Raw genomic sequence first — 27,055 nt, forward strand, 5'->3', positions numbered from 1 at the left:
CTTATGTCTGTGCACATCCCCTTCAAAGCCCCTCTGCTCTCCGTCTCCCTTGACAATGGCAGTGACACTTTGACCTCGACTCTTATGTAACTGCTGTGGAGTTCAGAAGAGGAAGCTTACGGAGAGGGAGCGGGAGCGGGAAGAGGAGGAGGCGGCATGGATTTGAGCACGGCAGACATTTTGTTCCCCAATGATAAAGTAAGAGTTGAAAGACAAGGCAGGGAAGAAGAGGAGCTTAGAAGGAGAAAAGCTTGATGATTTTGGAAAGTTGCCAGCAGCGGCATAACATAATGAGGGTGCTGATGGAGCGCACTGGCAGAAATTAAACATATATTATACATTATAGACTGAGTGACAACAACCAGCTTTCCTTGATTAAACGGACAAGAAAAAAAGCTTTTTATGGGGCAGTCTTGACGAATAAATGCAATATCACTACAATGTCTTTAATCTTTGCACATCAAAAAATGTTGATTAGGAGATGCAGAAAGGGAAGGTTAAGAGCTTTAATTGCTGATTTTTCCTTATCAGTAACATTGTGAAGAGCCAGTCACACGCAGTAAATCCCTGTTTAGAACATTGCACCCGCCCTTGAATCTGTGCGTACCTGCAGCATTTTTAATGTCAGACAAGCTGACATTTAGTTTTTGTGCAGTGTAGTCTTGTTGTTAGGAATGGCGTCAGGTTTCTCCTTATGCAGATCAAAGCAAGAGAAGGCTTGTGACTCCCCAGGGTTGAATTTAAAGGCCTTGCTCGCATCAAAGAGTCTTTGTAGGGATGAGGGACCAACTGTAACTGATTGGCTGCACATGGTTCCAGCGGGGCCCCATGGCCAATCTCTGTAGCATCAGCTCCTTAAATTCCAGTCTATCTTTTCACAAGCTGTACTGTAAATTTTCCGCATGCACTCAAAAATGAGCAGGGGAAATTTAAACGCAATTTCTTTTTTTTGATGGACCGCGTTTGTAGCTTCTCACCCTTTCCTAATTTCTACTAATCTGTTGTGCTCACACCTACAAAAGGCAGAATCACAAACATGCATGTATGTAATGGACAGGGACAGTCGGTTTGTCGGATCCTTTCAGGCTCCCTCCATCCACAGAGCCGTAATCCCTTACTACTTCACTCAATCAATTAATCTGCCTGTTCTCTCTGGAGGCATCATTAATTCCCCCTCCCCCAAGCCTCTGTAATCTGGAGCTGTGGGCTGTGCTGCGTCACGAGGTCAGTGTGTCAGAGAGAGTAGAAACACTGTCCTCTCCTGTCACAGTCTGCTCATCCTTCTCTCAGCTCCCCTTTACATCCTTGTCCTATTGCTGTCTTCTTTATGTTTTATACCCTGCTCCTTTTATCTCCCCTGCTCGTGTTACCAATATTGCACATCTGCTTCTTTTCCCCCCTTATCATTTTTCAAACACCGTGTGACTGTAGAGTTTGATAAGGTCTGCAGAATAAATTTATAAAAGTATGAGTTCAATCACGGGCCACGAGGAACATATTATCTTGCTTTGCACTCACACTCCCCCAACTCGCATGCTTCACTGACAACAGCTCAAACATATATCCTTGCGGTGTTTTCGCTTCTCTAATTCTCAGTAACATTTCAGAAAAGAACTGTTGTTAAGTGTCTGAAAACAGTATCTTCTATTAATAAGAAATGAAAAGGCCAGCATGTATCTCAATAGCTTAACCCACACTACACAAATGTGAAATTTAAATTTGGTCTAAAAATGAAGATACATTGGCAAATTAAATCCTGACAAGTCCCACAGAGAAGTTCTATTCTATAAATTCTACTTTCTATGAGCTGCTCTTGTTGTTATGAAGTAAATAAGACTCAGCTGGGTGCTTCCATGCACCTATCACAGTAGATGATCATTTGAACCACAGTCTGATGACAGTTGCTGGATTGTTTGATCCCTTACAGGGAAATATGACCACACCACACAGACAAGAACTTCTACCTTATGCTGGAGATTACATGGGTACAGAATTCTTAATAGCTAACACTTGAAGGTTTATTTGTAACTTATTGTACTCTTATCTATTCATAAATGCTCAATTTATCCATTAACTGGACCAGCTTTAGCCTGTAGAAGGTCACAGGTGGCGAGAGTCAACCTTGAACACGCTGTAAATCCATCACAAGGCCAATGCTGATAAAAAGACAGCCATACAGACTCAAATTTATGGCCAATTTGGAGTCACGTAGTAACGGAATATGACTGTAGAAGAAAACTGGAGCAGCCTGAGAAAATTGACAAAGGACCAGGAAGAACATGCAAACTCCACACTGAAAGGCTCATTTGGGTGGGTTCAGACTCTGTTTCTTGTTGCTTTAAGCAGCCACTGTGCTGCCCTAAGGGTACTTGACACACAGTCCCAATTTTGATTACAAACTGTCCTTTTTATATGTTGCTAAATCCAGACTCAACAACACAAGTCTACAAGGAAAACTTTTTTGTGGCCTTGATTATGTAAATGACATGCAGACACACGCACACATATTGAATTACAGTAATGTGTAATTTTCTGCTGCATGTCAGGGCTTGTCTTAACGAAGACAATCAGCAGCAAACGTCTCAATTTGTCATTCATTGTCTCCCTTTCTCTGTCCAACACCCTTCAACATTTCTCTCTTTTGTTGCTCACAAGGCAGGTTCAACATCCACACCCACGGATGCGTGAATGGAGGGAGGACTCTGTGGTGACTCTGTGGTGCTGACGCCTTTGCAGCACCAAACCCCTAATTCATACTTTACAAAAGACAATCTTGACTGAATCGGTTCTGGCTGTAATCATAACTAATATATCAGTTGGCTTTGAAATCTGGGAAATGGCAAAGCTCTGAAGCCTGTGTTCCTGTCAGCTCTGACACAGGGATCTGATACAAATACAAATGCATGCCATGCAAAGACGTGGTAAGTGTAAAGGAAGGTTTCCATGGCAACTGGGTTGTGTTTATCTCCGGTGTGATTCAGCGTGCTTTGCCATGTGAGCATGACCCAGTCACGCCCAGGCGAGTGAGAATGCAGACACATTAACACTTGGATGCCCACGCACATGGGATCACACATGTAATAACACATGGACCATGACGAGGTGGTGATAAATCTGTTCAGAGAACAATAAGGCCGGTACGCTCAGTGAAACAGAAAGGAGTTATTATTCCAGTGTGGTGTTTGTTTTTCTCAGTTGTAACTATTCTCACCTCCGCTTCGTATGTCCTTGTTTCCTGCATATTTGACCTGATGACCCAAATCTGCTGTGTGTCATCTCCATGGTGCTGCTGGACACCCATACTCTCCTTTTCTCACTGCCCATCATCCTCCCTTTTTCTTTCATCCACCCATGTCCCTTCACATTCTCTATTCTTTTTTATTTCAGTCCAGGGCCATCATCTAAATGCCTCAAATGATCTTATCAGGACAGAATGAAGCTTTTCTGAAGATTAGCTCATATTCAGACATTATCAGCATAATATCCCACAGGTCTGTTTCCCTGTGCAGCTCTTGTTTGTCTTCAGAGCTGGTTCATCATCTTCACCACCATATTTTTTATTTGCTTACACTAACCAACTTGTCACCCCAGATTGTTGTTTGCAAGACAAACACTGCACTCAAGAATCCTGGATGGGTGAGATTTGGCAACTCGGTTCATATATAACCACCCTAATGACTCATCCTAGCAGAGCCAGTAGAAACAGAGACATCCAGTGATCGGATTGTGCTATAACATGCTGAGCTTATGTAATACTTAGACTTTGCACTTAAGCTGTTTTTTTTATTTTTTATGGCTCTTAGTCCATATTGTCATAAAGCTGCTCAGACACATGACAAGTAACTAGTGAAGTGTGTTATGGAGTTTTCAAATTGCAAATGATTAGATTAGATCTAATTTACGCACACACACACACACACACACACGCACACACACACAAACACACACACACACACGCTTTAAACTAAAGGGGTCTCTATAAGGTAAGGTAAATGCAGCCACATGCATTCCTGTGGCTGAAGAAGACGGACCCTCCAAATGTTCAATAGCCTTATCACAGATTGACGACCCCCACAAGCATTATGCAACGTTGGGGCATTATGTAATCACAACAAAAGCTGGTCCAAATTACTGAATCGTCGGCTGATTAACAGGCCCACATGGTGCTGCTGACTCATCCAATTTGACTGGTATCCACAGAAGTGCAAGTTGTTTTTGTTGGGCCGCTACATGTTTGCTGGATGCTTATGTGGAGGACGTATCAGTCACTCAGCCACTGAAATGGAAGACTGGGTGGTGTTTGTCAGGCTCGGGAGGTGTGCAGTTTGCCTGCATTGCGTCACAGCAGGGAGCAGAGGGACAGGGAGACAGGAGAGTAGAGGGAGGTGTGTCCTCACTGACCTAGTTAGAGCAACGGAAACCCCCCGCCTCTCGCACCCCACCTCCTCCTCGCCGCACCACTGACGTGTAAAGGGCACTTTCAAACAGTACCAGCCAGACAGATATGAATCCATGGAATCATAGGGAGAGGGATGGCCGAGCAGTTACAAAGACAGACAGCCGCAGATCAACAGGCAGGACGATCTAAGTCAGGAAAAATTAGATGGACCCAAATTAGCAATGAGCTTTATCCATGATGACATATCAAATCTGTGTAGATCTGGGAAATGTCTCAGTATGAACAGGGCCTAGAGGGAATTCAAACAAATTAATGACAACAACAGGCTGCATCCAAAAATGCTGAGCTCCTTCATATCCTGTGCAATATTACATTTTTGCCTTTATTGTTGGAGAATAATATCTTTGAGCCATAAAGTAGCTCTTAATAAAATGGTAATTTAATAACTGCAAAGCACAGACTAATAAAGAGGATTTAATTTAAAGTCTCCTGTGCTTCTCAGACTTCCTCCTCAAGACATCTGAATTTTCAGGGTTGTTGGAATAAATGTGCTGCATTACCAAACAATTGATTACAGGTATTTCAACAACTTAATTGCGTCTGCAGAGCTGCGCAACTTTTACGCCCCTGTCCATTCTCACCTAAATCTAACCTTCTGGCTTTTCCCCAGGATGTTATGTTTTGTCTCTCTGACTGCCAATAGTTCATGCTGAAGCTCCAGACTAACGGAGAGGATTACTCCTTTCATGAGCGCGCACAGTAAAACTTTCCTTAAACCAAACTACATTGCCTAAAATAAATATAAGTAATAAAAGGGTAACTTTATACTGCAAACCTTTCTGCTCTGTCATCTGTTTTCTGTGTCATGTATTCTCATTAGTTCCATTTAACCAGTCCAAAAACTTTTCCAGATTACATTTTCAGATTCTCCTCCTAGTTTTTTTCTTTTCTTTTCATTTTTTTCTTTTGGTTTCTTTGATGACAAACTGTGAGGTTGATGGTCTTCGACTGATTCAAACTGCAAACATTTAACTGTAAACTCTACAAAATTATGAATATTCCAGCCCATGACATAGAGACAGCCATTGCCAGGAGCCCAAATCAGATAAACTCTTACTGGCCTCAGCTGAAAGCTTGTGTTCTAAACATGTATAAAATTATTTGGTTTTTGACAATGATTAATTTGCATAAAGCGATTTCTCTTGCACTGCCAGTAAATCTTCCACTATCAGCTCTGCACTCAACTGCTCTGGGCTCATTCAACATTGCATCACCGAAACTTTTTAACTCTTTACATCACAAAGAAAGCGTTTCAGTTGATCAGTGTGTTGACACTGGTATTATGTTCAATTAATGTCCAGGATTTGGGTTGTGACTTGTTGTGAGCTTAGTCATTAGTTAACACACCCTCTGTCTCAAATATGTGACTCAAACCTCAAAAGCCTAACAAGCACGTAATTACTTAGAAAAAAAAAAGTGTCCACGACCATTCCGTGACGAATGGCTTGTTTCTAGCTAAATGCAATTTAGGTTAACCACCATTTTGCTGCTCACATCTGCCTGTAAAGCAGGCTAGCTGTATTGAAGATTTGTCAGTCTGTTTAAATAATCTGTTACCTATTGAAATTACGAAGCATCCCTCAGGACCAGGTGCTGATTTTAGGGATCTTTTTACTGTGTCTTTTGGCCACTGATGATCCAAGGCAGGATCAATTTGTCAGCTGATGTTTGACAATGAAAATAATGAGCGAGTGAAACATTTTCCTGGCATGCAACAACCTTCATCTCAATACGGACTTTTTTTCAGATTGGCTCTCAACTCTGTACGCCAACACTTTCCCTATTTATTTTGACATTACAGCTGTTTAAGAGTGCTAAAGCTGCTGGGCAGGTGCTGCTGAACTAAACTTCTAGCACAACTTCTTCCATCTTGTCTGGCTTTGTCAGTTCAGCTACTGGCACCTGTTTTTAACTCCATCTCCCTGCTGCTGTATCATAATCAAATATGATATGTTCCGTTAAAAGTAAATCGTCCTTGACTAAAAAAGTTTATTTAAGAAGCTATCAAGTATTATGAATCAAACATAGACATGCAAAAACGCCGGGATCCACAAGTTGCATTCAAAAGTATTTGCAATAGTAATTTTAGTTATCTTTAGTTATCCTTAGAGTACGTGTTCATTACTGACACGTGAGAGTTTTCACAATCTGAGATCAAAAGAGGAACAGGTGTCAGATCTCTGGTGTGAGTAGTTTTGTTGTGTGGTTGTTCTGCTTGTCTACAGGTCTGAGGCAGCAACAGAAAAACATACGGGTATAAGAGAGGAAATTACGCAGATCGAGCACCAATCGATACTGCAGCCTTTCTCTAGAAGACATACTGATACAACTGCTCGTAGAATCAGTTCAGTGGAGTTCACGAACAAGAGTGCATTTCACCAAGTAAGTTGAGCTTTATACTGGTTAACTATTTAACATATTTACAGAACAATTTCACCTTTGAGCTTGTCATATGCAATCATAGGTGTGGTTAAAGTTGTCAATATTCACATGGTATTACCACAGTCAGCCTTATCAAAATCAAGCATATGTCTTAAAGTTAGACTTTAAAGTTACTGTACTGTACTGTACTGTACCGTACCATACCATACCATACCATACCATACCTTACCGTACTGTACTGTACTGTACCATACCATACCATACCATACCATACCATACCATACCATACCATACCATACCATACAGGGATATTTGGTGGTAGGGGTCATTTTGTACTACAGTGATATAAGTTGCACAAATTATTTACTTCAGTGTAGATGGGGAATGTGGATTTTGTCTCCCTCCTCTAATTGATTGCAACAAGCTAACATAATAACTTTTGATTTACATTTGCATGTAAATATTACTTTAAGAGATGAGAGTGTGAACAAATGCTCAACTTGTAAGAACTTGTAATAATGATGGCTTAATATTAGCCCTTAATAATCTCATCATTTTGAAACCAGGTCTAGAGACTATTTGCTCTTAATTTTGCAGGGCTACTTCATACTGATAAACTACAGAATGTGCATCAATGGTACCAACTCTACAAACACAGTGGATACCATTCAGGGTGTGGCTTATAGCTTTCTGTTTCTTCTGGGTCTTGTTGTTGAAGCTGCTATTCTGCGTGCCTTCATCGCCAAACGGAACTCCTGGACAAACACCCACATTTACATGTTGAACTTGGCCCTGGCTGATTTTGCCCTCATTCTCTTTCTCCCCTTCAGGATTTATGATGCCTTTTTCTGTCTGCCTAAGACTCTTTTCTGTACTTTCCTTATTTCCATTCACTATATCAACATGTATGCCAGCATATATACCACGACAGCCATCAGTGTCCATCGCTACCTCGCCATAAGGTTTCCGCTGCAGGCCAGATCAAGGAGAAGGAAGAAAGAGGTAGCTGTTGCTGTGTGTGTGATCATCTGGGTATTTCTGGTGACAGCGGCTGTTGTAGTCGGTGAGAAGAACAGCCCTGAATATCTCTGGACATGTTATGAAAGACACAAAGATCTTCCATTCAATCTACAGATTGTTTTGTTCCTGGTGTTTATAGGATTCCTCATTCCACTGGTGATCATTGTATTTTGTTCCAGTCGGATCGTTTGTATTTTGTTAAAGATAACTGACAAGTCAGAGGACAGGAAACGCATTGTTGGCATAGTAACAGCAAATGTGATTGTGTTCATTGTCTGTTACACACCAATCCACATTGCCTTTCTCATTAACTACTATCAAGAAGTCCCGCGAAACTGGGAGTCTGTTTATTTACCTGCTCGCATGTTCCTACTTGTGTGTGAATGGATCGCCTCCACAAACTGCTGCTTTGATTCCATCAGTTTTTTTTTCTTATTGAAGCAGTTTTATTCATGAGTCAGTGAGAGTGGCCGGACACTCTCGCTTTGCAAGCAGCGCTCAGTTTTGGTTGGCATTTTTTAAATAAATACATTTTCATTGTGGGAACTGGCAACTCATCCATATGTTTCTACTTCTGTTTTGTTTTCCATTCACAGATTTATTTCATACCAGTGTTAATTCATTTGCATTATTTTTATGGATTTGATATGACTGAACTTCTTTTGCAAACAGACCCAATGGATGGGGCCTGTTTATTGATGAGGGGAATTTATTGATCACATGATGTTTTTGAAGGCCAAGAAATTTTATTAAATGGTTGTATTAAAAGTTTTTAATTACGAGAGAGTGACTTAAAAAATTCTTGTTGGTATTGTTTTTGCCTCATTATTGTGCACACTTTATGTCTCTGGGAAATTTCAAGAGTGTAGGACTCGTGACTGATGTGTTGAATAATTGAGCACAGGCAGGTTATTTACTTGAGATCAGTTGGAGCTCTCTTTGATTAAATAATCAAGTGACAGGGTTTATTCTTCAGCTGCTTTTATGATGTGGATAAACATATATATATATATATATATATACGCGTGTACGTGTGTGTGTGGGTGTTTTGAGGTCCAAATAACTGTTATCTCGCTCTGTTCATCTGTTGACCTTACCATTCACTCTGTGATGTTCAAAGCGTAGTATCAAAGCAGAAAAAAGAGCTATTTTTGGCTTTGCGCCACACCCCTCAGCAAAACAGAGGTCTGTGTTGGGCTGCACAGGCATACAATGTCCACTTAAAGCAAAGGCCAGAATGGAGGCCTGCTCCTTTCTCTTCCTCAGAGTAACACTCAGAGCTCCCTCTGGTGGTAAAGAAACTAGATGCTTGAAGGGTTTTCTGCATCCGCCCTGCTCATTATCAGCCTGTTTACATGGTTCAGTCTAACAGTCTTCATGACAAATATGTCTCATTTAAAGAAATTGAACTGCTATAATGATATACACAATTCTCAAGATGGCTGATATGCAATCAGGTTTTTACTTGCAAGGGTGTGTGTTTGTGTGCATATGCATGGGCCTATAATAATACAATTTTTTTTCAATGAGTGCATTCAGAAGCACACTCGACAACATTTGCAATCAATTATATAATGCCATTTAATAGCAGTACTGATTATTACATCAGCAGTAACGTAGCAACTGCAAAAACGTCAGTCAAATGAGAAGGCTCAGCTCTGGCTGAGGTCAGGCCTGCAATCTACTCTAACAACAGGAAAGAAATGGCTAAACTCTGTGGTCAGCCAAAGTCACGTAAGTCACGTATGTACATACATTTTATTCACAGCGTATTCACCGAAAAATAGCCTCACACTTCAAACACAGTCCTGTTTTGTAAGAGCATGGGCAACCCCCCCTCCCCCCAAAACCAAACTAATACACAATACATTCAAGATGATTATTTACACTATTCACAAATGATACAGAGCAGCTCCTTCAAAAACAAACGAAATCAAGACACATCTTTGTGCTTTTCATTATTACGGCACATTCTGATGAGCACATACAAACAAAAGAAATGAGTACATTCATTCGCTCAGGATGCTGACGGGTATTTTCATGATCCCTAAGTATGGCAGTCGGTTGGCAATGAAGGACAGACAGTCACTAGTTCAAGACAAAACCTCCAAAACCGGGGACACAAAATGATTTACACAGTGTTGTCTCAATGCAATTCAGTCCATTTGAAGGTTTTCTTACTACTTAGGAATCATTATTAGAACATGTAAGCTATTCTGGAGTAAACACAGTCATGTCATGGCATAGAAGAACACACTAACACTGTGACCACAGAGGGCATGACAAAGAGTCTATATTAATTCTTACATATTTACAGTATATGGCATGAAGCGCCAGAGTAGTTGATAGAAAGACCCTCAGGGATGGGATTCAGCATCAGAAAGAACCATCTGGACAGATGAAGGGAGCTGAACAAATGATTTCAACAGTACAAGCCCAAATCTTAATGAAAAAATTAGACATTCAGCATGTAATGTCAAAGGCATACATATCACAAGTTTACTGCAATAAGAGAGTTCTTCAACACCACAGCATATGAGAAAGGTGCACTGCTGACTGAAATGGACTTCATCATGGCACTTTAAAACATTTCTTTTCTTTTTTTCTTATTTTTTGCTTTAGTAATCAGGCATCGATAAGTCATTAATCACTTGGGTTTGGCACTGTGATGTAAAAAAGACTTGGTGATTTCAATCTTGTCCCCAGTTGTTACAAAACGTATGTGAAAAAACAGATCTTTATACATTAATGACATGATAAAGGTTTATTCTCATTTGCAAGCTAATGCCTGGCTATTTTTTGGAGCTACTGTCTTACATTATCATATTATCTAAACGAAAGATTACTATGTACATATGAACCATATTGCTGCTCAGTACAGGTCAGCACAAACCAGCATTCATCTGTCGATTAATGGACTGGGAGTAAAAATCAAGCTGTCTAGTAAGTTATGACAAATTCTCATTCTTTCCAATATCATCAAGTCTTAGTTGATGTTTTTTATCTCTCTTTTTATGACTTCTGTCTCCAGTGTAACACACTCTAACCATGTCATGTTGATCTAAACGCTGACCACTCCATGGCACAAGACACTTTGATGGGCTGAATGTATAGTTCCATTTGTCTGCTGAGACCATTTCCATTACCCCATTGGCTCTGAGTTAAGTCAGAGGTTTCTATCACAGACACTGTAACTGTCACTTTGCACTGTAGCACGTCAGTGGTACCTTGACTTGTTGTGTGGGCTTACGGTGAAAATATTTCCCACTGAAACCAGACTGCTTTCTATAAGGGCTTAATGTATGTGTGTTTGGAGAATAACTCTACACTGACAGTGACAGACAAGGTGGTCCTATAGCATACTGCACATCTCTTTTTTCCCCCTTCCTTTCTTTTCAGCTGAGATTTTCATGTCAGCCCGGTGTTGTGGTGCAATCCCACCTGACGTCCTTGAGGAATTATTGGTCATTAAAGAGAACAGGGAGTGGAAGTGGCGAACGGATGGAGCGACCGACAGCTGAGATGCCGTCATTACAGAGAGCGCGCAGTTGGCAGGAATAGTGCTGACATTTCAGTCCTGCACTCTGCTCACAGACATAAGTTATGGTCCCATATCCCTATGAGACTTGTTTAGCACACAAGTCATGCTTTCTATAGAACACCCACCTGTACAAATATATGTGTGCAAGCGCTGTATGTGTGGAGCAGGGAGTTAGAACTACTTAAGTTTTTGTCTGATGACCCACCTCAAGCGTGATACTATCATAATGTTCACAATCTGGCATTTCAATTCAAGTGCCTAGTTGGCATCAAACAAGCAGGTAATATAGTTGGGAACAGATGGCTAGAAGTCTTGTTCATGTTATCCAGGGTGGACAAAACATTCAACTCCTGGACATGCAGCCTCAGTCAATTTTCACAAGGAGGGCAGCCTGTAAGTCTCTGTCTTTATGCTCTCTGCTCCCCATTTAGCTTTCTTTCTGTCCATCTTTCCACTCCATCCCTTCTCCTCCCTCTTCCTGCTGCAGCTGAGAGAAAGAGAGAAAGGCAACTCTGCAATGCAGACACAGCAACAACCTCAGTCCATCTGACCAATTAGTGTGAGCCTGGATATGAGTGGCAGAGCCAGCAGCCAGTCATAAGGAAAGACTCATTCTGGGGTGAAGAGGTTTGCCTGAGACACTGGCGGCACAGGGGGGTTAAATGACAATGAAAAATATAGATGTGAGGAATAGAGAATGAAAAGGGGAGAAGGATTGAAAGAGTGACAAGAAAGGAGAGATTTAGTAAATTAAATCAAGAGCTCCAAACATGGACAGAATTCTGTCCCCTTCATTTCCTTCACATTCACTGGCCTGTCTGAGTCCTATCACTGCAGTTTTTCTTACTCATTAGCTGGCTGAGATCCACCAGCTCACCCAGCTCCCCTCGCTCCAGGGCTCCTCTCAACATAGCCCTGCTCAGCCCAGGGTTGTGTTGCTGGGACATGTAAGACTGGGCACTGGGCGGAGGCATGGGAGGTGGGGGCAGGGGAACCGGGACCATGCCATGGCTGCTGAGGATGTATCCTTCCTGGGCTGGCCAGCGCAGAGGCAGTGGTTCGCTGTACTCCATGGGGGCACTGGGGGCTGAGACCACCCTCCGACGCTCAGGAGAGTCCTGGGGGGTCATAGGGTAGACGTATTCCCCTGCAGACTTCCTCAGGGGGGCTTTGGGTGTCCCCTTCCCTCCTTTTTCTTGTTTGCTCAAGCAGACATAATGTTGGCGCGGCGTGTCATTCCCACGTCCCTCCCCAATGTGTCTCCCACCTCCGCCCTGCTGGAAGAGTCTGGTGGTCAAGTAGACAGAAGGGGGTATGCGGCACGGCGAGCCTAGACCCACAGAACCTCCGCCTAGGTAGGTCTGGCTAGTGTCCCAGCCTCCGGAGTTGGAATCAGACAGTCGTAGGCCTCTTCGTTTCTGCTGAGGCGTGTGCTCTGGAGTGGGCAGGAAACCAGGGTCAAGCTCTCCTGACTTCACCCAGCCATTGGGCATGACGAACAGGGTTTCCCCACCCTGTGTGCAGGGGCGCTCCCCACCTCCCTGCCGTGTTACGCTAAGCACAGAGCCTGCCATCCCGCCAGCGTTACTCAGAAGGCCTCTTTCGCGCCGCTGGATAGAGGACTGTGAGGTGCTGCCATGGCGACGGTTGGCAGGCTTGTGGGCCATGATCCAGCACACGGCTAGACCGGAGAGCGCTGCTCCGATGGTGAATGCCGAGACCGCAGACGCCACAAGCAAGTTGAGGGAGACCAGGCTCTCTGGTTCAATCAACAAGCTCTGCTGCAGAATTCCTGAAAGATTTAGAGACATAATTATGAAGATGACATTTAGAACAGTCCAAACGACATCCTCTCTCAGTGTATGACCACAGGGTGAAGTTTAAAACTGAGCAATGTTCTTCTCCTAACTTTCAAGACATTACATATGATAATAAATCCCTGACTCTTAACTGGTGATAATTAGTACTATTATTTTATGCAATGATGATGTTTCAATGGAGCTTTTCACCAGTTTGGCCTTGAGGCCTCACAAGCTCCAGGTTCAGCTAGGCCTGCACTTGTCATCAGCACAGCTCAGACCGCAGCAGCAGATTCTTTTTCTCCCCTCCTTTCCTCACACTTTCCATCCTGCAGCCTGGATGGAGAGTCTCTTCTCGCAGTGTACCATTACCTCAGTATTTCCACCCAGCTTTAATCGCTCCCATCTGCAGACACAGCAGTGCAGCCTGTCTCTGGCTCGGCTTCTTCTGCACTTTCATCGCTGGGATAAGAGTCCGCCAGGTCTGCAGCCTGGCATCACTTACCTCTAATACTGTCAGTTTCAAGGAACCAATAAAAGGTAGCAACCGATATATCAGTTTAGCACAAATGTGTAAAATGAGAGCTTAGAATATACCATGTAACCTTATTCTGTTGTGTTTTGGAAATTCAGATCCAACTAAATGAACTGTATGACTTTGGAGCATGTCCTGTAACAAGTGGAGCAGTTCTGAAAGAATTTGCTGGAGAGGAAAATTCCTTTTTTGGTTTCTACTGACTTTGTGAGTTTCAGAACGAGGTTCAAAGAGGGCCTCTGTGGTATTGCTGTTCTGACATCTGAGCCTCTAAACAGAAGCAACACCATGTGACGTTATACTGAGCTATTTCCAGCTTGCTTACCAGCTAAACCCCTCAGATATTCAGCTCTGAGAGAACAAAACCTCATACACTAGAGGACGATGCATTTCTCATCCGACAGTCTGGTACTGTCTGCCCCTCTTTCACATCCCTCCCTAATTAAAAAGTATCACACTGGGAGTATTTTGACATGTAAGAAATTAGGTTGAAACCAAAATTCAGTTCCTCATCCACTTGATTCAGCTCTAAATTCAGTGGATTGGCTCCAGGGAAGGAAATATGTTTTTGTTCTTTCATCCAAGATGATAAAAACATGCTATAATCCAAAAGTTGTTATCAATATTCCATCACTAGGTAGTATCAGAACAAAATGTTCAGCGACAAGAAGACAGGTGTAATGAAGACTTGAGCCACTAGGTGGAGCCTTCTCTCACTCTACTGTCCACAACTAGAAGCATTCATGTGGTACTGCTGCAACCTACCATCACAGTCCCCTAGATGGGAGGTGGTGTTTCCATATTCCACATCTTGTTGAAAAGGGAGTCTGCAGGCATAGAGAAATCACAGATGAGGAACATTTTCCATGTAAAAAAAAACCTTAAAGTAGGAAACATACAGTGTGAGGAACTAAATTCATTATCTACTGTATATTTGTGTAATCTCTCATGGGAGTGTGTAATAAACGAAGAACGAATGAGTGCAAAGTGCTCTACAGAAAAGAAACATTGCTCTTAAGCTGACTAAAAACATCTCTAAAATCTAAAGAGGCTTGCTGTAGTGTGAAGAGTTGTACATGTATGAGCGTGTCTGTTAGTAGTTATCACTCAAATCAATATGGCACACATTAATGTACCATCCATTGTAATGAGATATGCAATTGATCCCAATATTGAGCTTCTCCCTGAGCAAGGTCAAAAGGCTGAGGTCAACCATGCAGACTAAAATAGAAAGTGCAGTTTTCGCAAGTGATACAGATCCATGCATTTTATGAAGTAATTAAAGCTACCAGCATTGTGCTGGTGACAGTCTGTATTATATAGATTAAAATGTTCCACTGATTTAAGATTTTTTTAAGCTATATTATAATTACGTATCAAATCAGAATAAGGTGTTCACTCAACAAAATTAATTTAGACACATTTGTTGACACATTAATGGCATATCTTCTTAACTTCGTTATGGAAATAAGTGGTCAACATTTAAAATGAAAACTGTAGGGAGTTTCCTGTGACTAATGAGCCAGTTTACTGATGCAAATATTCTCTTTCAGGGCAGATAGACATATCAAAATTGCAAGAGGGTTCAGTGTTGTGCTCATATGTACTTTAGACTGATGGATAGTCCAACAATGAGTTAAGATTAAGTTTGATTAAAATAATTGATCAATTTAAGTTACAATTAAATTTTCCATGCCTTCCCTTATTTACTTGTGTTGTTTTTTTGTGTAAAAGGTATTGCATCTACAAGATGCAGACCTGATAAAATCCCTCCACATACCTTATGCTGGAATTGCAGTCACAGTGTCTGCAGAGATAATGAGCAGTTCACCGTGTTTGGTGTGTTTGCTCCACTCACCGCGTGCCTGGTCTGAGAAAGGAGCAGGTGCTTCCTCTGGTCCAGCCACAGTATGGATCCCTGGAGGCCAGGCAGCTCCTGTGCAGGTACATACATCCAATGAAATTAAGTGAAGAGAAACAAAGTACAGCGGTAATTCTCAGATTATTTTAGCAGGGAACAGTTGGGTAACAAGTTTGAAATCTATCAGAGAGAACTTTATCAGAGAGAACTTTATCACTTTACATTTATTTGAGATCATGTGGAAAATCTGTCAAAACGATAAATCTCATGAGCTATTCATCTTCACACACAGCGTGGCACATATTGTATCGACATGATACTTGTTCAAGAGGATCTAAGTGTGATATATATTCGCAGCGTGAAGTTGGCATACAACACAGTGCTCTACTTTAAAATGTTACCCAAAACAATGTCTTCTTGGTATTTGAGATAAATTATTATGATGAAACCCATTTATTCAGGATAAATTACATTTAGTGGGGAAAGAATTTTTCCTGGTATAGATATAAAACCAAACAGGCTCGGTGTGCTTTGACAAGCAAACATTACACCCCCCACTCCCTCAAAAAAAAAAATAGAGTTGCGAATTTTATTGGACAGCCTACAGTAACAGGAGTGAGAAATAAGAGATGAAACAAATTTGGCCAGCATGCTCTTCCTTGGCCAATGGCCACCACTACACTCAAACAGACCAACTTATCAGCCAAAGAGACACTGAGGGAATAGAAAATATGCTAAGACTAGAACAATTGGCTGTATGTCACTCACTTCATGCAGCGTGAGTGCAGGTGGCAGCGCGATGTGGGCACTCTGACCAGACAGGAGGGGAAGGCCAGCAGCAGGGTGTGGCTGGTACGGTCCAATGACAGGGACAAGAGCTGACGAGCCTGAGGAGAGTCCTCACCACACCTGGAGACCATGGAAGAGCATGTGAAGACATACGACATAGTGCAAGAGAGAAGTCACTGTCCTGTTTTGGCTTAAAAAAGTTATTTTTTTACAGGGTCAAAGGCCCCTTGTGTCATGTTGTGTGGTGGTGGGAAATAACCTCTAATGAGTTATTGCGGGGACAGTGATGGAGGTAACTACAAAGTTTACCTCAGGCCAAGAACTAGCTTGAGATAGCAAAAACAAAACTAACCAGGCAGTAGCGGGCAAAAGAGTCAAATCTAAAACAAATTCTGAATTCCAAAACATAAAGGGGACAATAGCCGGTAACCAAGAGTTACAAGAAACAAACTCCAAATAGGGAGCGCTAAAAAAACACTAGTGGTGAAGTGATCTGACAGAGAACAATAAAAAGAAAGGACTATATAAACAAAGTGGGCTTAGATTAAACAGCAAAAGGTGCGTGTCCCTATCTACATTCTCATGAACAGACTCAACAACTTTGAGGCAAGTTACTGCAAAGCATGTGAGGGCTCACGCTTGTTCTATTGTCAAATCATGTAGAATATAAGGGTTCACGATTCGTAAAACAACAACTAGTGACATATTAAAGTTTGTTGTCCTACCCCCCAAAAAGCACTCTGATCATTTTTGGATTGTACAGAAAAAAAAAAGGTTCTCATTCATTGTACATTTGCGAATGACTCAAGCTGTACAGCAGGGACATCAGTGACAGCTGTGATTGTTTAGTGACTGACCCTGCGGAGGGAGATTAGGACTGATTGTTACCCTTGAAAAAAGGATATTCAGTTAAACAAGAAACAATAGAACAAGTAAAACAAAAAGTCTAAACCATGACGAGCTGTAGATTTTTGTGCAAATTTTGTGCTTTCTGTAGTTATTTTTCAGGTCTTTATCTCCATACAGAGCCACATAAGACAAATAACTAAGTCTAAGAATTTGTGGTGATACAAAAGATGGGAATAGTTTACAATGTGCAGTTTAATGTCTGAAACACAATAAATGCATAGCCAACATGTCATTTACTAACAAGTATGTTTACTGAAAATGACTTTATTTTGGTCGGAATTTCTGCTACCTGAATCCTTTCTTTCATTTATGTTTTTAGTCACAAACTGCAATGCACACTTTCAGTTCCATCTCCTTAGAAGTGCATATTCTATGTTGTATATTACATATTTGGGACCTCTGGACAATAATTCAAACTGAACATGCCACCTTAAATCAGCAAAATTCTTCACAGCCAGTTTTCCCTATTTTCTGAAAAAAAAATCTTTATATGAGCTACATTCTCACAAATTCTTGCAAATAAACAGAATCTGGATATCAGAGTACTATGCATTATTCTTGTTTTGTTTATTATTATTTTGGCTGATAAATCCTATTCCTTTCTTAAATGGTCAGGCATAATTGACGTGGATTGAATGGAGCATATTCCCATGCTGTCAAATTCATTATCTGTCTGTTGCACAAACACGTCTGAATGCAACTGCTCTGAGTAAGGTGTTTTCGGTCAGAGTAATCATATTAGCAAGGTGCTGACTTGACACGGTTGGACTGAATTTTTTATTTTTAAATAAGCAATTGACAGGCTTTGTTTCCCCATCCTTCACTGCTCAGATGGATTCTGTAACGGCCACAACTGTGGCTGCAGCTCAGCAACAGGTACACAGTCTTGCTTTAATTATATGGTATAAGCGTATAGCTAGTTTTAAGTGAAAATGCTCATACTCAGACCTGTGCAGAAAAACTGCAAAAACCTGCCATTTCACATTGGTAACTGAGGGTAGTTCATAAATGAAAAGCACATTTGTCAATTGGAAGCAGGTGCAGTGGGACTGAATATCTGGAGCATTATGCAAAGAATTGCAATAAATTGGAGATAAAAGATAAGGATCTCTTGACTCCCACTCACTTCTCTGGGTTGAATCCCTCCACCTCCTCCAGAAACACACTGCTGTGAGAGACTGAATCTCCGCTAGGAATCATTAAGAACTTGAGGATGGTCCCTCGAGTGGAGCCCAGGAACAGAACTGTACGGTTCTTGTGGGGGCCAGCTTCTGTGTCTACTACCATGGTGGTTAACTGGTACCTATATGGACAGATAAGCCAGTAAATTAGGTCAGTAATGTACATTTCCTATCCTTCCTGCAATTTATGTTACATATTTTCAGCTTTCATTATTCATGACATAAAAACCACTGCATCTGGGCTATCGATTCAATAATCATGTGTACCTTCCCATAGTTTTGACCACCCACGGTCTATGTCCCAACAGTGGAACGGTCTCATCCATCAGAGGGTGGGTCTTCACAAAGTTCAGCACTTCATCCGGCAGTGTGGTTGAGGAGCTAAATCTGGATCCCTGCACTGCGCATCCCCCTGGTCTGAAGAAAGAGATAAGAGCAGGAAGATGAGAAAGGAAGAAGAACAGAAGGAGATAAATAAGAAAAGAGGAGTCAGGGGGGATCGCCTTTGCATTTGCCAGAAGCCGGATAAGTATTTTACTGAAAAGTAGCAAAGAAGCATTCTAGCTGACAGCTGGAGAGCAGGTTAACTAAAGTATCTCTGATACAGATGCTCAGGACAGAAGCACTGCAGTACTCTGCTCATCTGCTGCTCATATACACTTTGCATCACATTACCTTGGTTTAGGCACTGCTTCATCTGGTACCGGTGTCCAAATAGACTCAGGGGATTTTTGCTCTTTAAACCGACCCTCAAAGACATGAGCTAGCTGCTGCATGTCAAACACACACACTGCAGAGCCTGGGATGCTACCGGGGAAAAGGGAAAAGTCAGCGGTGAGAAGAAATAGTTTCTGTGTTTGCTCGTGTGTATTCTCATACCTGTTAGGAGGTGTGGAAAAGAGACCCAGGATGACATCTCGTCCCTGCATGCGGATGATGTTGCTTGTGGCATGCAAAAGGTTAAAATAAAAGTGTGAGTCTCCGGGAACTGAGCAGTTGAGCCGTGCCTTCAGAAAAGTGGTCCACTGTTTCTCAAGGACACGCTGAGAGCCACCCAGGTCTGATTTACACACACGAGCTACGCGAGAAACCATCACCTAGAACAAAACAAGGAAAAGTACCGTAAAATTGAGGGATTGAAAAAGAAAGAAAGAAAGTACGTTTTAAAAAAGCAGGCAATGAGAGGAAATCACCTTCTCTAAATGATGAAACTCCATGGCCATCTCTCTGAAGAAGAAATATATGTGAGGCCCCCACTCCATGGCGCTCACAAAGTAGGGCTCTGAAAAGTGAAACAACAAAACACTATAGGGTAACTCACACTCATAGTTTAAATAGTCATATTAACACTCTACATGGCTCTTTAATAACAGCTGTATCAACATAAAAAGCTTTTGTCCACCAGACTTGCTTATTAAACAGTTATCCTATGTTTAATTTGTCATCATAGTAAACAGAGTACATATGATCATTTGTTCATCCATCTTTGACTTGCCTGGGCTTGTTCTTTGCTCCAAGCTTCACTGCTCAGTCCCGAACGTTAAAGCCCTGAATCTGTAGGGATTTCGACTAACCTCAATACATCATTCTGTCTGAACGTGTTCCTTTTATAATAAGTCTATTAAAGGGAAGCCTAATCATGTCTGGTTTTGTTGAATGTGGCTTATTGTTTAGCCCTGCAAAATTTCACTTGTGAGAGACTTATGACGGACACAATGGTTTCATTTTCTTTACTAAAGTACTGATGATAATGAAGATGCTTTCTGATTCTGATTTTCCACCTAATTGTCAGTTGAAGGTTACTGCCCGTGGAGGGTCACTTTTAATGCGCCCGTTCTTAAAAGTACCTCTGAACCATTTGGAGTCATGCTTGACTGTGCGGAGGGCAGGGCTCTCGCTCAGGCTACGATAGATCACCGCGTCAATGGCCAGGAAGTCTGTCACAGTGCCGGTAAAAAGACTTCCATCTGAAAGAGAGCGATGCGCAGAGCGAGGAAGGGAGGAGATTAGGAAGAAGATGGGGTAAGATACAGATAGAGAGATAGCACAAGGTCAGGAAGATTAAAACCAAACAAGCAGTGCACTGAGAGGTCTCACTATAAATCATTCGTAAAGGTAAACACAAGGGCGCAGACGTTTCTTTGAAACGTCTGGAGCTGAAAACTAAGTCTGGTGTCTGCTATCTTTAAGTGAAAACTCAGTGTCCTACCAGCAAATAAAGCCACATTAGCATGTCGTGGATCATATGGACACCGGGCCATCCCACTGACAGGCTCTCCCACCATTTCTAGAGTGTCTCTCTGCAATAAAACAAGAATGATAAACCAACAGGCTGACATACAGAGAATCATTGGCTGGAAGATAGATGGATACTAACTGTGTAGTTGGCACACAGTGGGTTGAAGGCATTTGTTCCACATACAAACAGACCACCATGCTGGCTGAGCAAAACCTTGATGAAATTACGGCACTCTCCCTATAAGAAAAAAGGTAAAAATGAATCAAAGATTTAGGACCAGGAAAGAAGGCACGGGGTGATGTGACGAAGATGACTGTGAGTTGCTATTAGTCAGAGCAATCATTATGAAGTGTGTAGAACAACCCCGAGATGAATGAAAACCCTCAACAGGACTCCATCTGGTGGAACAATAGGAGCTGGAGCTTGGTAGTCATTTCAAAGTGCAGATTGAAGGTTAAAGATGTTCTCAGTGAGCCTGAGAGTTCATGACATTGTTATGCAGACCTTTTGTGATAGTTTTTTACGGCAATGTCCCATGATATGAAGTTTAAAACCTTTGTGTAGGAAGATGATTTATGCATTTTCATACAGCTTTGTTCATTGGAAAATCACAAATTACATCACGATAAGCGCTTTGAGTGGTCAGTTAGACTAGAAAAGCACTATACAAGTACAAGTCCATTTACCATTTACCATTTACATTCCCTGTGGGCAATATCAAACCTCTCCTTTGTGGTCAGTCAAATCAGAATTTTCATTTCCATGAAAATCATCTTGTCATGCCTTAAAATAGCTTGAATATAATTCTGTGCCTTAGCGTCAATATGTAATATGTGTGGATACATGAATTTCCAAGGTAACCCTGCCTCGGCATCCACAGCTCTTCAAGCTGCAGTTGTTCACCTTCTACTCTGCCTAAACACTCCTGACCCCTCGGCTTGACTATGCCATGCGGAGGCTAATGTTGTGTTGCTAGTATTCGAGACCCTAGCTCCTGATTTGCAGCTCTGAATCCCAACAAGTCCCAACCTGTAAATTACCAAGACTAGTTCTCTGCATTTGTTATATGAATCCCAGTTCATATGCCTGTGAACCATTGGTGTTTCAGCAACAGCGTTGAAAACTTTTTTTTTCACTTATGATATATTCATGGTGTCCGGTTTTATTTCAGTTCTCTAAGTTCTTTTCTTTTTTTTTTGTTCTTCTTGTTTAATTCTAAAGAAGTATTTCTTGTTGTGTCTTGTCTTTGTTTTCTGAGCTCCTTTTTCCGTTGTATGACTCTGTTTACCTGTGTCTCATTACTTTTCTGCGTGTTCACAGGCCTGACCTTTCCTGTGTTTGTGCCGCTTCATCTGTTTTCCTGAGCATACATTTATCTACCTCTTAACACTGTTTCCCCTTCGTGTGTCGGGTCCTTGTTACCCACTTGGATTAGCCTTATTTGTGTTTTTTTGTCACACTATTTGATGTGACACTATTTCTTGGATCTCTATCCCCTCTGCTGTTTACTGTCTTGGTTATTTCTTTAGTACAATTAGTAGAAGTTATTTTTGGTTCCGTTGTCCAGCCTGCCTTGTTTTTGTGTATTTGGGTCCATATGTCATAAAACTGAAACAAAGCAGATGTGTTTGGACATATAAAAGCATTATAAGAATACATTTAAAAGCTTAAAAACCTTTCCACTGGAGAGGCAACTTTAAAAGAATCATTTTTTTTTGGGGGGGGGGGTGTTGATACATTTACTCATTAACAACTTAAATGACTGCTGTGTTGTTGGAGCTAGCAGCTTATCTTATCTTATCATAAAGACTGAAAACGAGTGGGAGCAGTTTACCAGGCTCCAGCCAAAGGTAGCAAAGCTCCACCAGACTTATAGAGCTTAGTTATTAGGCTGCTTCATCTTGTTTGTTTAGGCAATTCTGTGCATGTTGTTAGTTGTGGAAACTGACGTTCACCCTCACAGCTCCATATTTATGATAGTCTTATCAGTCTTCACATCTACCTGTTGGTAAAACAGTAAATGATTGCAGTCCTCAAAATGTCAAACCACTCCTTCAAAAATAATTATCAATTTCTGTATTACAATCAAATGTTCCAGGTTCACAGCACGGGTTATTGCTTACTTAATTACTGATACAAATATGCAGGCTTGATGCTATACATATGTGTATTACTTGGACCGGTCGTGGAAGTTTAGTCCACCACTCAAAGGCACACGACTCGCAGTTGCAAGTTGATTCTAATGCTCTACCTTAAGATTTATAATTTTATCCACTTGTTGTAAAAGGTTATAAAACCAACATGGTTCACTTGTCTGCTTTTTGTTTCACACTCTTGCTGTCTCGCCAACTTGACCCAGTCTTTCTCCTTGTGTCTTTGTTTCAGTTTTATCACAGCTTTAAGTCTTGTTTTGTTCACCGTTACATTCTCCCCTGTCATCCGTGTTGCCACAAACTAATGGCTGCATCAATCCTCCACATGTCTTTCCTCTGTATTTTTCCTCCACCTACACACATCCCATTGTTACCTATATACCACTCTTCTTTAACTGATTTCAATTACAGTTTTTCTTCCTGAGGCTGTGTCATTCTCTGCTCAGTTTGCTTTATCTCTCCCCGTGCCCTTCTATCTTTTTCTGCAATTTCCAGCCAGATTGTACTTTGTAAGTGGCACTGCTATATTCATACAATAAAGGTTATTTTCTAGGCTGCACTTTGCAAGGCTACCTCCATATAAATGATAATTGTCCCGTTTTCCTGTCTTCCCTATAGACTTCATTGATTTATGCAGAAAACTGACACAACGCGAATATGCAAAAAAGGAAAAGAATGTAATAAATGAAAGCTTCTTTCCATCCAGGTAACGTTTCACTGAGTTAGCGTGATTAAGTGATGTGCTGATTCTGTATCAACAGGATCAAATTTGTGTAAACATCATATGAAGGTGCACTCAAAGGAAATAAGGTTTCTGAAACAGCTGCGGTATCTGTCCATGCGCGAGATAGTCTAGACAGCGATGATATGTGTTCGAGTGGAGCTCAAAGTCGGCGTGTTGTGCATGAGCATTTTACCTCATGTTTGCCCTTCATCCGACACACTCGAATATCATTCTTATTGGACTCCCATGTCCTTTTCTGTAATGTATAAACCACAGAGAGAGCTCACACTGCAGCTGATGCACGTGCAGATGAATATTTTCATTTATTAGCACTTGTATAGGAGTTTGAAACAAAAGTGAGTCATACCTTGCTGTAGAACATCTCATCACCAGCCATGTTATCAAGCTCCACTCTGTATAAATCATCTCTAAAAAATGCAACAAATAACAGATAATAAAAATGACAGTTTGATCAATAGAGTACAATACATATAGTTCAGTATAAACAATGAGCCATTGTGTGAATACAGTAGAGTGCATGCTGGTACAAGTTGCTTATTCATCTCTTTTCAGTGTTATCAGAACTATATTTTTGTCACTTTTATTTTCAAAATGTATTCTTTTTCTTTTCTTTCTGCCATTTTCAATCATTCTTCAGAGTTGGTTTTGTTATAGCATGAGGCCAAATGAGTGTAAATGAGTTTACACTCATGCACTGCACCCCTGAACTTTTCCAGACAGGGGCTGTGTGTCAGAACACAAAGCAGCATTTGCTCTCCTGGCTTCTTGTGGAGATTACCCTGCCTGCTACCTACTAAGAAGACCTGAAGATGAGCGAGTGTGCCATTGTGTGAATACAGCAGAGTTACATGCTGGCACAAGTTACTTGTTCATCTATTTTCAGCGTTTCCACTACTGTGGATGTGTACTAATATTTGTAATATTCATATAAACACAAAATCTGCCATCAAGGAGCCTTATCCGCTCTTCTTGGTTTGCTGTAAAGAAAACATGGTATGTTGTTTTCAACATACCATAAAAAATTATGTAAAAGTTTATCCATAAATCATATAAAGAAACACTTTTTTGAGAGTAGCGGGGAACTATTTTTACTAATGGACCAGATTTGGTTTGTGGGCCATTGCTACATTTACCAAGCAGTGGTGTAAATCGATTCTTATTTTCCATGTAAGAGATCATTGCCGGCACACAGATTTCACTTGACATTTAAAAGCAAGACTGAATAAATCATCACTCTTAACAAACTGAAAATGTCCTCTGCAGAGTGACAGCAGATGGAAGCACCAAATGAAAGCAAACACATCTTAATGTGAACACGTCAGTAAGACACTGTTGGAGGCGGTTGCTGTTGGTTACCTGGCTCCTATGTAGAGTGTGCGGTTGACTTGGAGGATTGTCTGGATGTGCAGTTCCCCTCTCTGAGCTGAACGATGAGCTCTGCCCAGGAACACTGGATACCTCCTCACCACTGGCATGATCACACAGACATACATAACAAGACAGAGTCAAATGCTTAGCAAAAGAAATCACTGTACTTTTGTGACCGGCACAAGGACTCTCTGACAGCCCAGGACAGAACAAGTACATTTTCTATCCAAATTTACCCAAAGTACTCAGGCAGGCTGTAAAGCAGCTCGTCTACCCTTCACTATAACAGTTACTTCATTCATTCTTGATACCTTTGCCGTGGACAACACAGATAATGGGTAAAGACGAATTATGTGGCAGGGAAAACATCTTGCTGTTGTTGATGCATAATGAGAAAGACTGTGTGTGATCCCTATTTTTCTTTCATCTCCTCCCTACATTTGAAACAAATCAGATATTACAGATGAGGTAGAGAGGACAGAAAGTATCAGAAAGTTTTGAAAAGGAATTCTCCACAGGGACCCCTCACCATCAGCTGACAGATTGGGAAAATGTCTCACTGTCCTTGACTGCAGGGGAGGGATAGAGATCCATCTCCACACGTCTCTCTTCCACAACTCAGCCTGCTCTCTTGGCTCACCTCATCCAATCCAGCCATCATACTTTTCATCTTTCTACACCACTCAAAATCCATTATCTTTTCTCTGTCTCAATTGGATTCTTTCTTCCTTTATAACATCCCTTTCCACCCATATTTATGAGTCTACTTTCCTGCCATAGAGAGAAGAAGCCAAGTTTCGTATCTGTATGCCTGGGTAGCTTGAAAGCAGCTCCTAACCAAGGTTCTGACCTTTGACATATGATTTCCACATGCACTATGAAGCAATTCATCAATGCTGCACATACACTTGTGCGCTCAGACACACACCCACATAATGAGGGGAAGGACACATACCCTCTACGGGGACGTAGCTGAGTGGACTGGGCTCCTCTGGGAATGAGCCATCAGCCAGTTGAAGCAGCAGGAGAAGAAATGAGAGGGGAGGAGCCACAGTTGCCATGGCAGCAGCACACATGCACTGTTAACAAAGAGAGAGAAGAGAGAATTTTTTTCATTGTGCGCGGTGCAGTATATGTCCTTGTATCTATGGGTGAAAGAGTGTGTGTGTGTGTCTGTTATGACAAATTTCACAGTGCAGAGGCATTGACCAACAGGTCTGTGCTTGTATCTGTATATGCATGTGTGTGTATGTCAGAGAAAGGACAGTGTCAGCTGTGCAGCAGACTGACTATTTCCCCAAACCTGAAATCAGCAGGAGGCCAATGTGTTTATAATACCTGTTTTGGAGGTGTGTTGTCATAAATGTCACTCCATTGTCAAACACTTTAAACTGAAAGGGACTCTCACAGCTAAATATGGGTCCAGCAGAGACAACACAGCAGGGTTACAAAGTGACTTTGCATGGTGATATTCCTTTCTCTAATTGTGTTGCAGTAACATATGAAACCTGAATAACATGTAATCAAAAGGAAAATGACTTTGGTAAGGTGGAAAATGAGAATAAAATAGGTTGGAGCCTATCCCAGCTGTCACTCAGTGGGTTTACATGATGAGATGAACTCGATTATAGCTATAGTTGGGTTATGCTCCTTATCTGAGCAAGGGTAATTATCCTTAGATATATGACGGTGAATGAATTGAATCAATGGCACAAAGCATGCAATACCGCAGTATGATAGGTAGCGCTGTATCCATTTCAACTATTGCCAATAGAGCCACTTTCGGTTGACGTCTTCACCACCAACAACAACAAAACTAAGGCATTCCAGAAAGATGGCGAACGAAGAGCAAGATGAAGCTACCGATCCACTGTCGTCTACATGCACGTTCAGTGGGCATTTAGATCGAGTTATCCCGGGGTCTTAATTCGATCGCAAGTAAACCGATCCGATTCAATTTCTTGTCAGATCATGGTGTCTACATGAGCTGAATAACTCAGTCTTATTGTAATTCAGCCATTAATCCGATCCGATGGCCTGCATGTAACCGCACTGACTGGGGGAGAGGCAGGGT

General features: G+C 41.5%; 1 protein-coding gene across 2 annotated transcripts in view; it reads right to left on the reverse strand.

Annotated features, from left to right (window-relative positions):
• Positions 1 to 9,417: 9,417 nt before the first annotated feature.
• The window catches only part of LOC140269304 (semaphorin-6B-like), a 29,027-nt gene continuing 11,389 nt past the window's right edge, over positions 9,418 to 27,055 (reverse strand). For both annotated transcript variants that reach the window (XM_072364343.1, XM_072364342.1), the window contains exons 2-17: positions 25,937 to 26,060; positions 24,970 to 25,081; positions 23,960 to 24,020; positions 23,786 to 23,848; positions 20,854 to 20,952; positions 20,686 to 20,776; positions 20,324 to 20,443; positions 19,670 to 19,758; positions 19,356 to 19,573; positions 19,152 to 19,283; positions 18,744 to 18,893; positions 18,422 to 18,598; positions 16,366 to 16,506; positions 15,595 to 15,672; positions 14,502 to 14,563; positions 9,418 to 13,194 (exon numbers count right to left, since the gene is read on the reverse strand). In XM_072364343.1, coding sequence (XP_072220444.1) covers positions 12,209 to 13,194; positions 14,502 to 14,563; positions 15,595 to 15,672; positions 16,366 to 16,506; positions 18,422 to 18,598; positions 18,744 to 18,893; positions 19,152 to 19,283; positions 19,356 to 19,573; positions 19,670 to 19,758; positions 20,324 to 20,443; positions 20,686 to 20,776; positions 20,854 to 20,952; positions 23,786 to 23,848; positions 23,960 to 24,020; positions 24,970 to 25,081; positions 25,937 to 26,057 — 2,700 coding nt within the window. In that variant the 5' untranslated portion in view covers positions 26,058 to 26,060 and the 3' untranslated portion in view covers positions 9,418 to 12,208. The remainder of the gene's footprint in view (positions 13,195 to 14,501; positions 14,564 to 15,594; positions 15,673 to 16,365; positions 16,507 to 18,421; positions 18,599 to 18,743; positions 18,894 to 19,151; positions 19,284 to 19,355; positions 19,574 to 19,669; positions 19,759 to 20,323; positions 20,444 to 20,685; positions 20,777 to 20,853; positions 20,953 to 23,785; positions 23,849 to 23,959; positions 24,021 to 24,969; positions 25,082 to 25,936; positions 26,061 to 27,055) is intronic.

Source organism: Leuresthes tenuis, unplaced genomic scaffold (genome assembly GCF_036924035.1).
Source record: "Leuresthes tenuis unplaced genomic scaffold, fLeuTen1.0.hap1 SCAF_14, whole genome shotgun sequence".
NCBI classification, from domain to species: domain Eukaryota; kingdom Metazoa; phylum Chordata; class Actinopteri; order Atheriniformes; family Atherinopsidae; genus Leuresthes; species Leuresthes tenuis.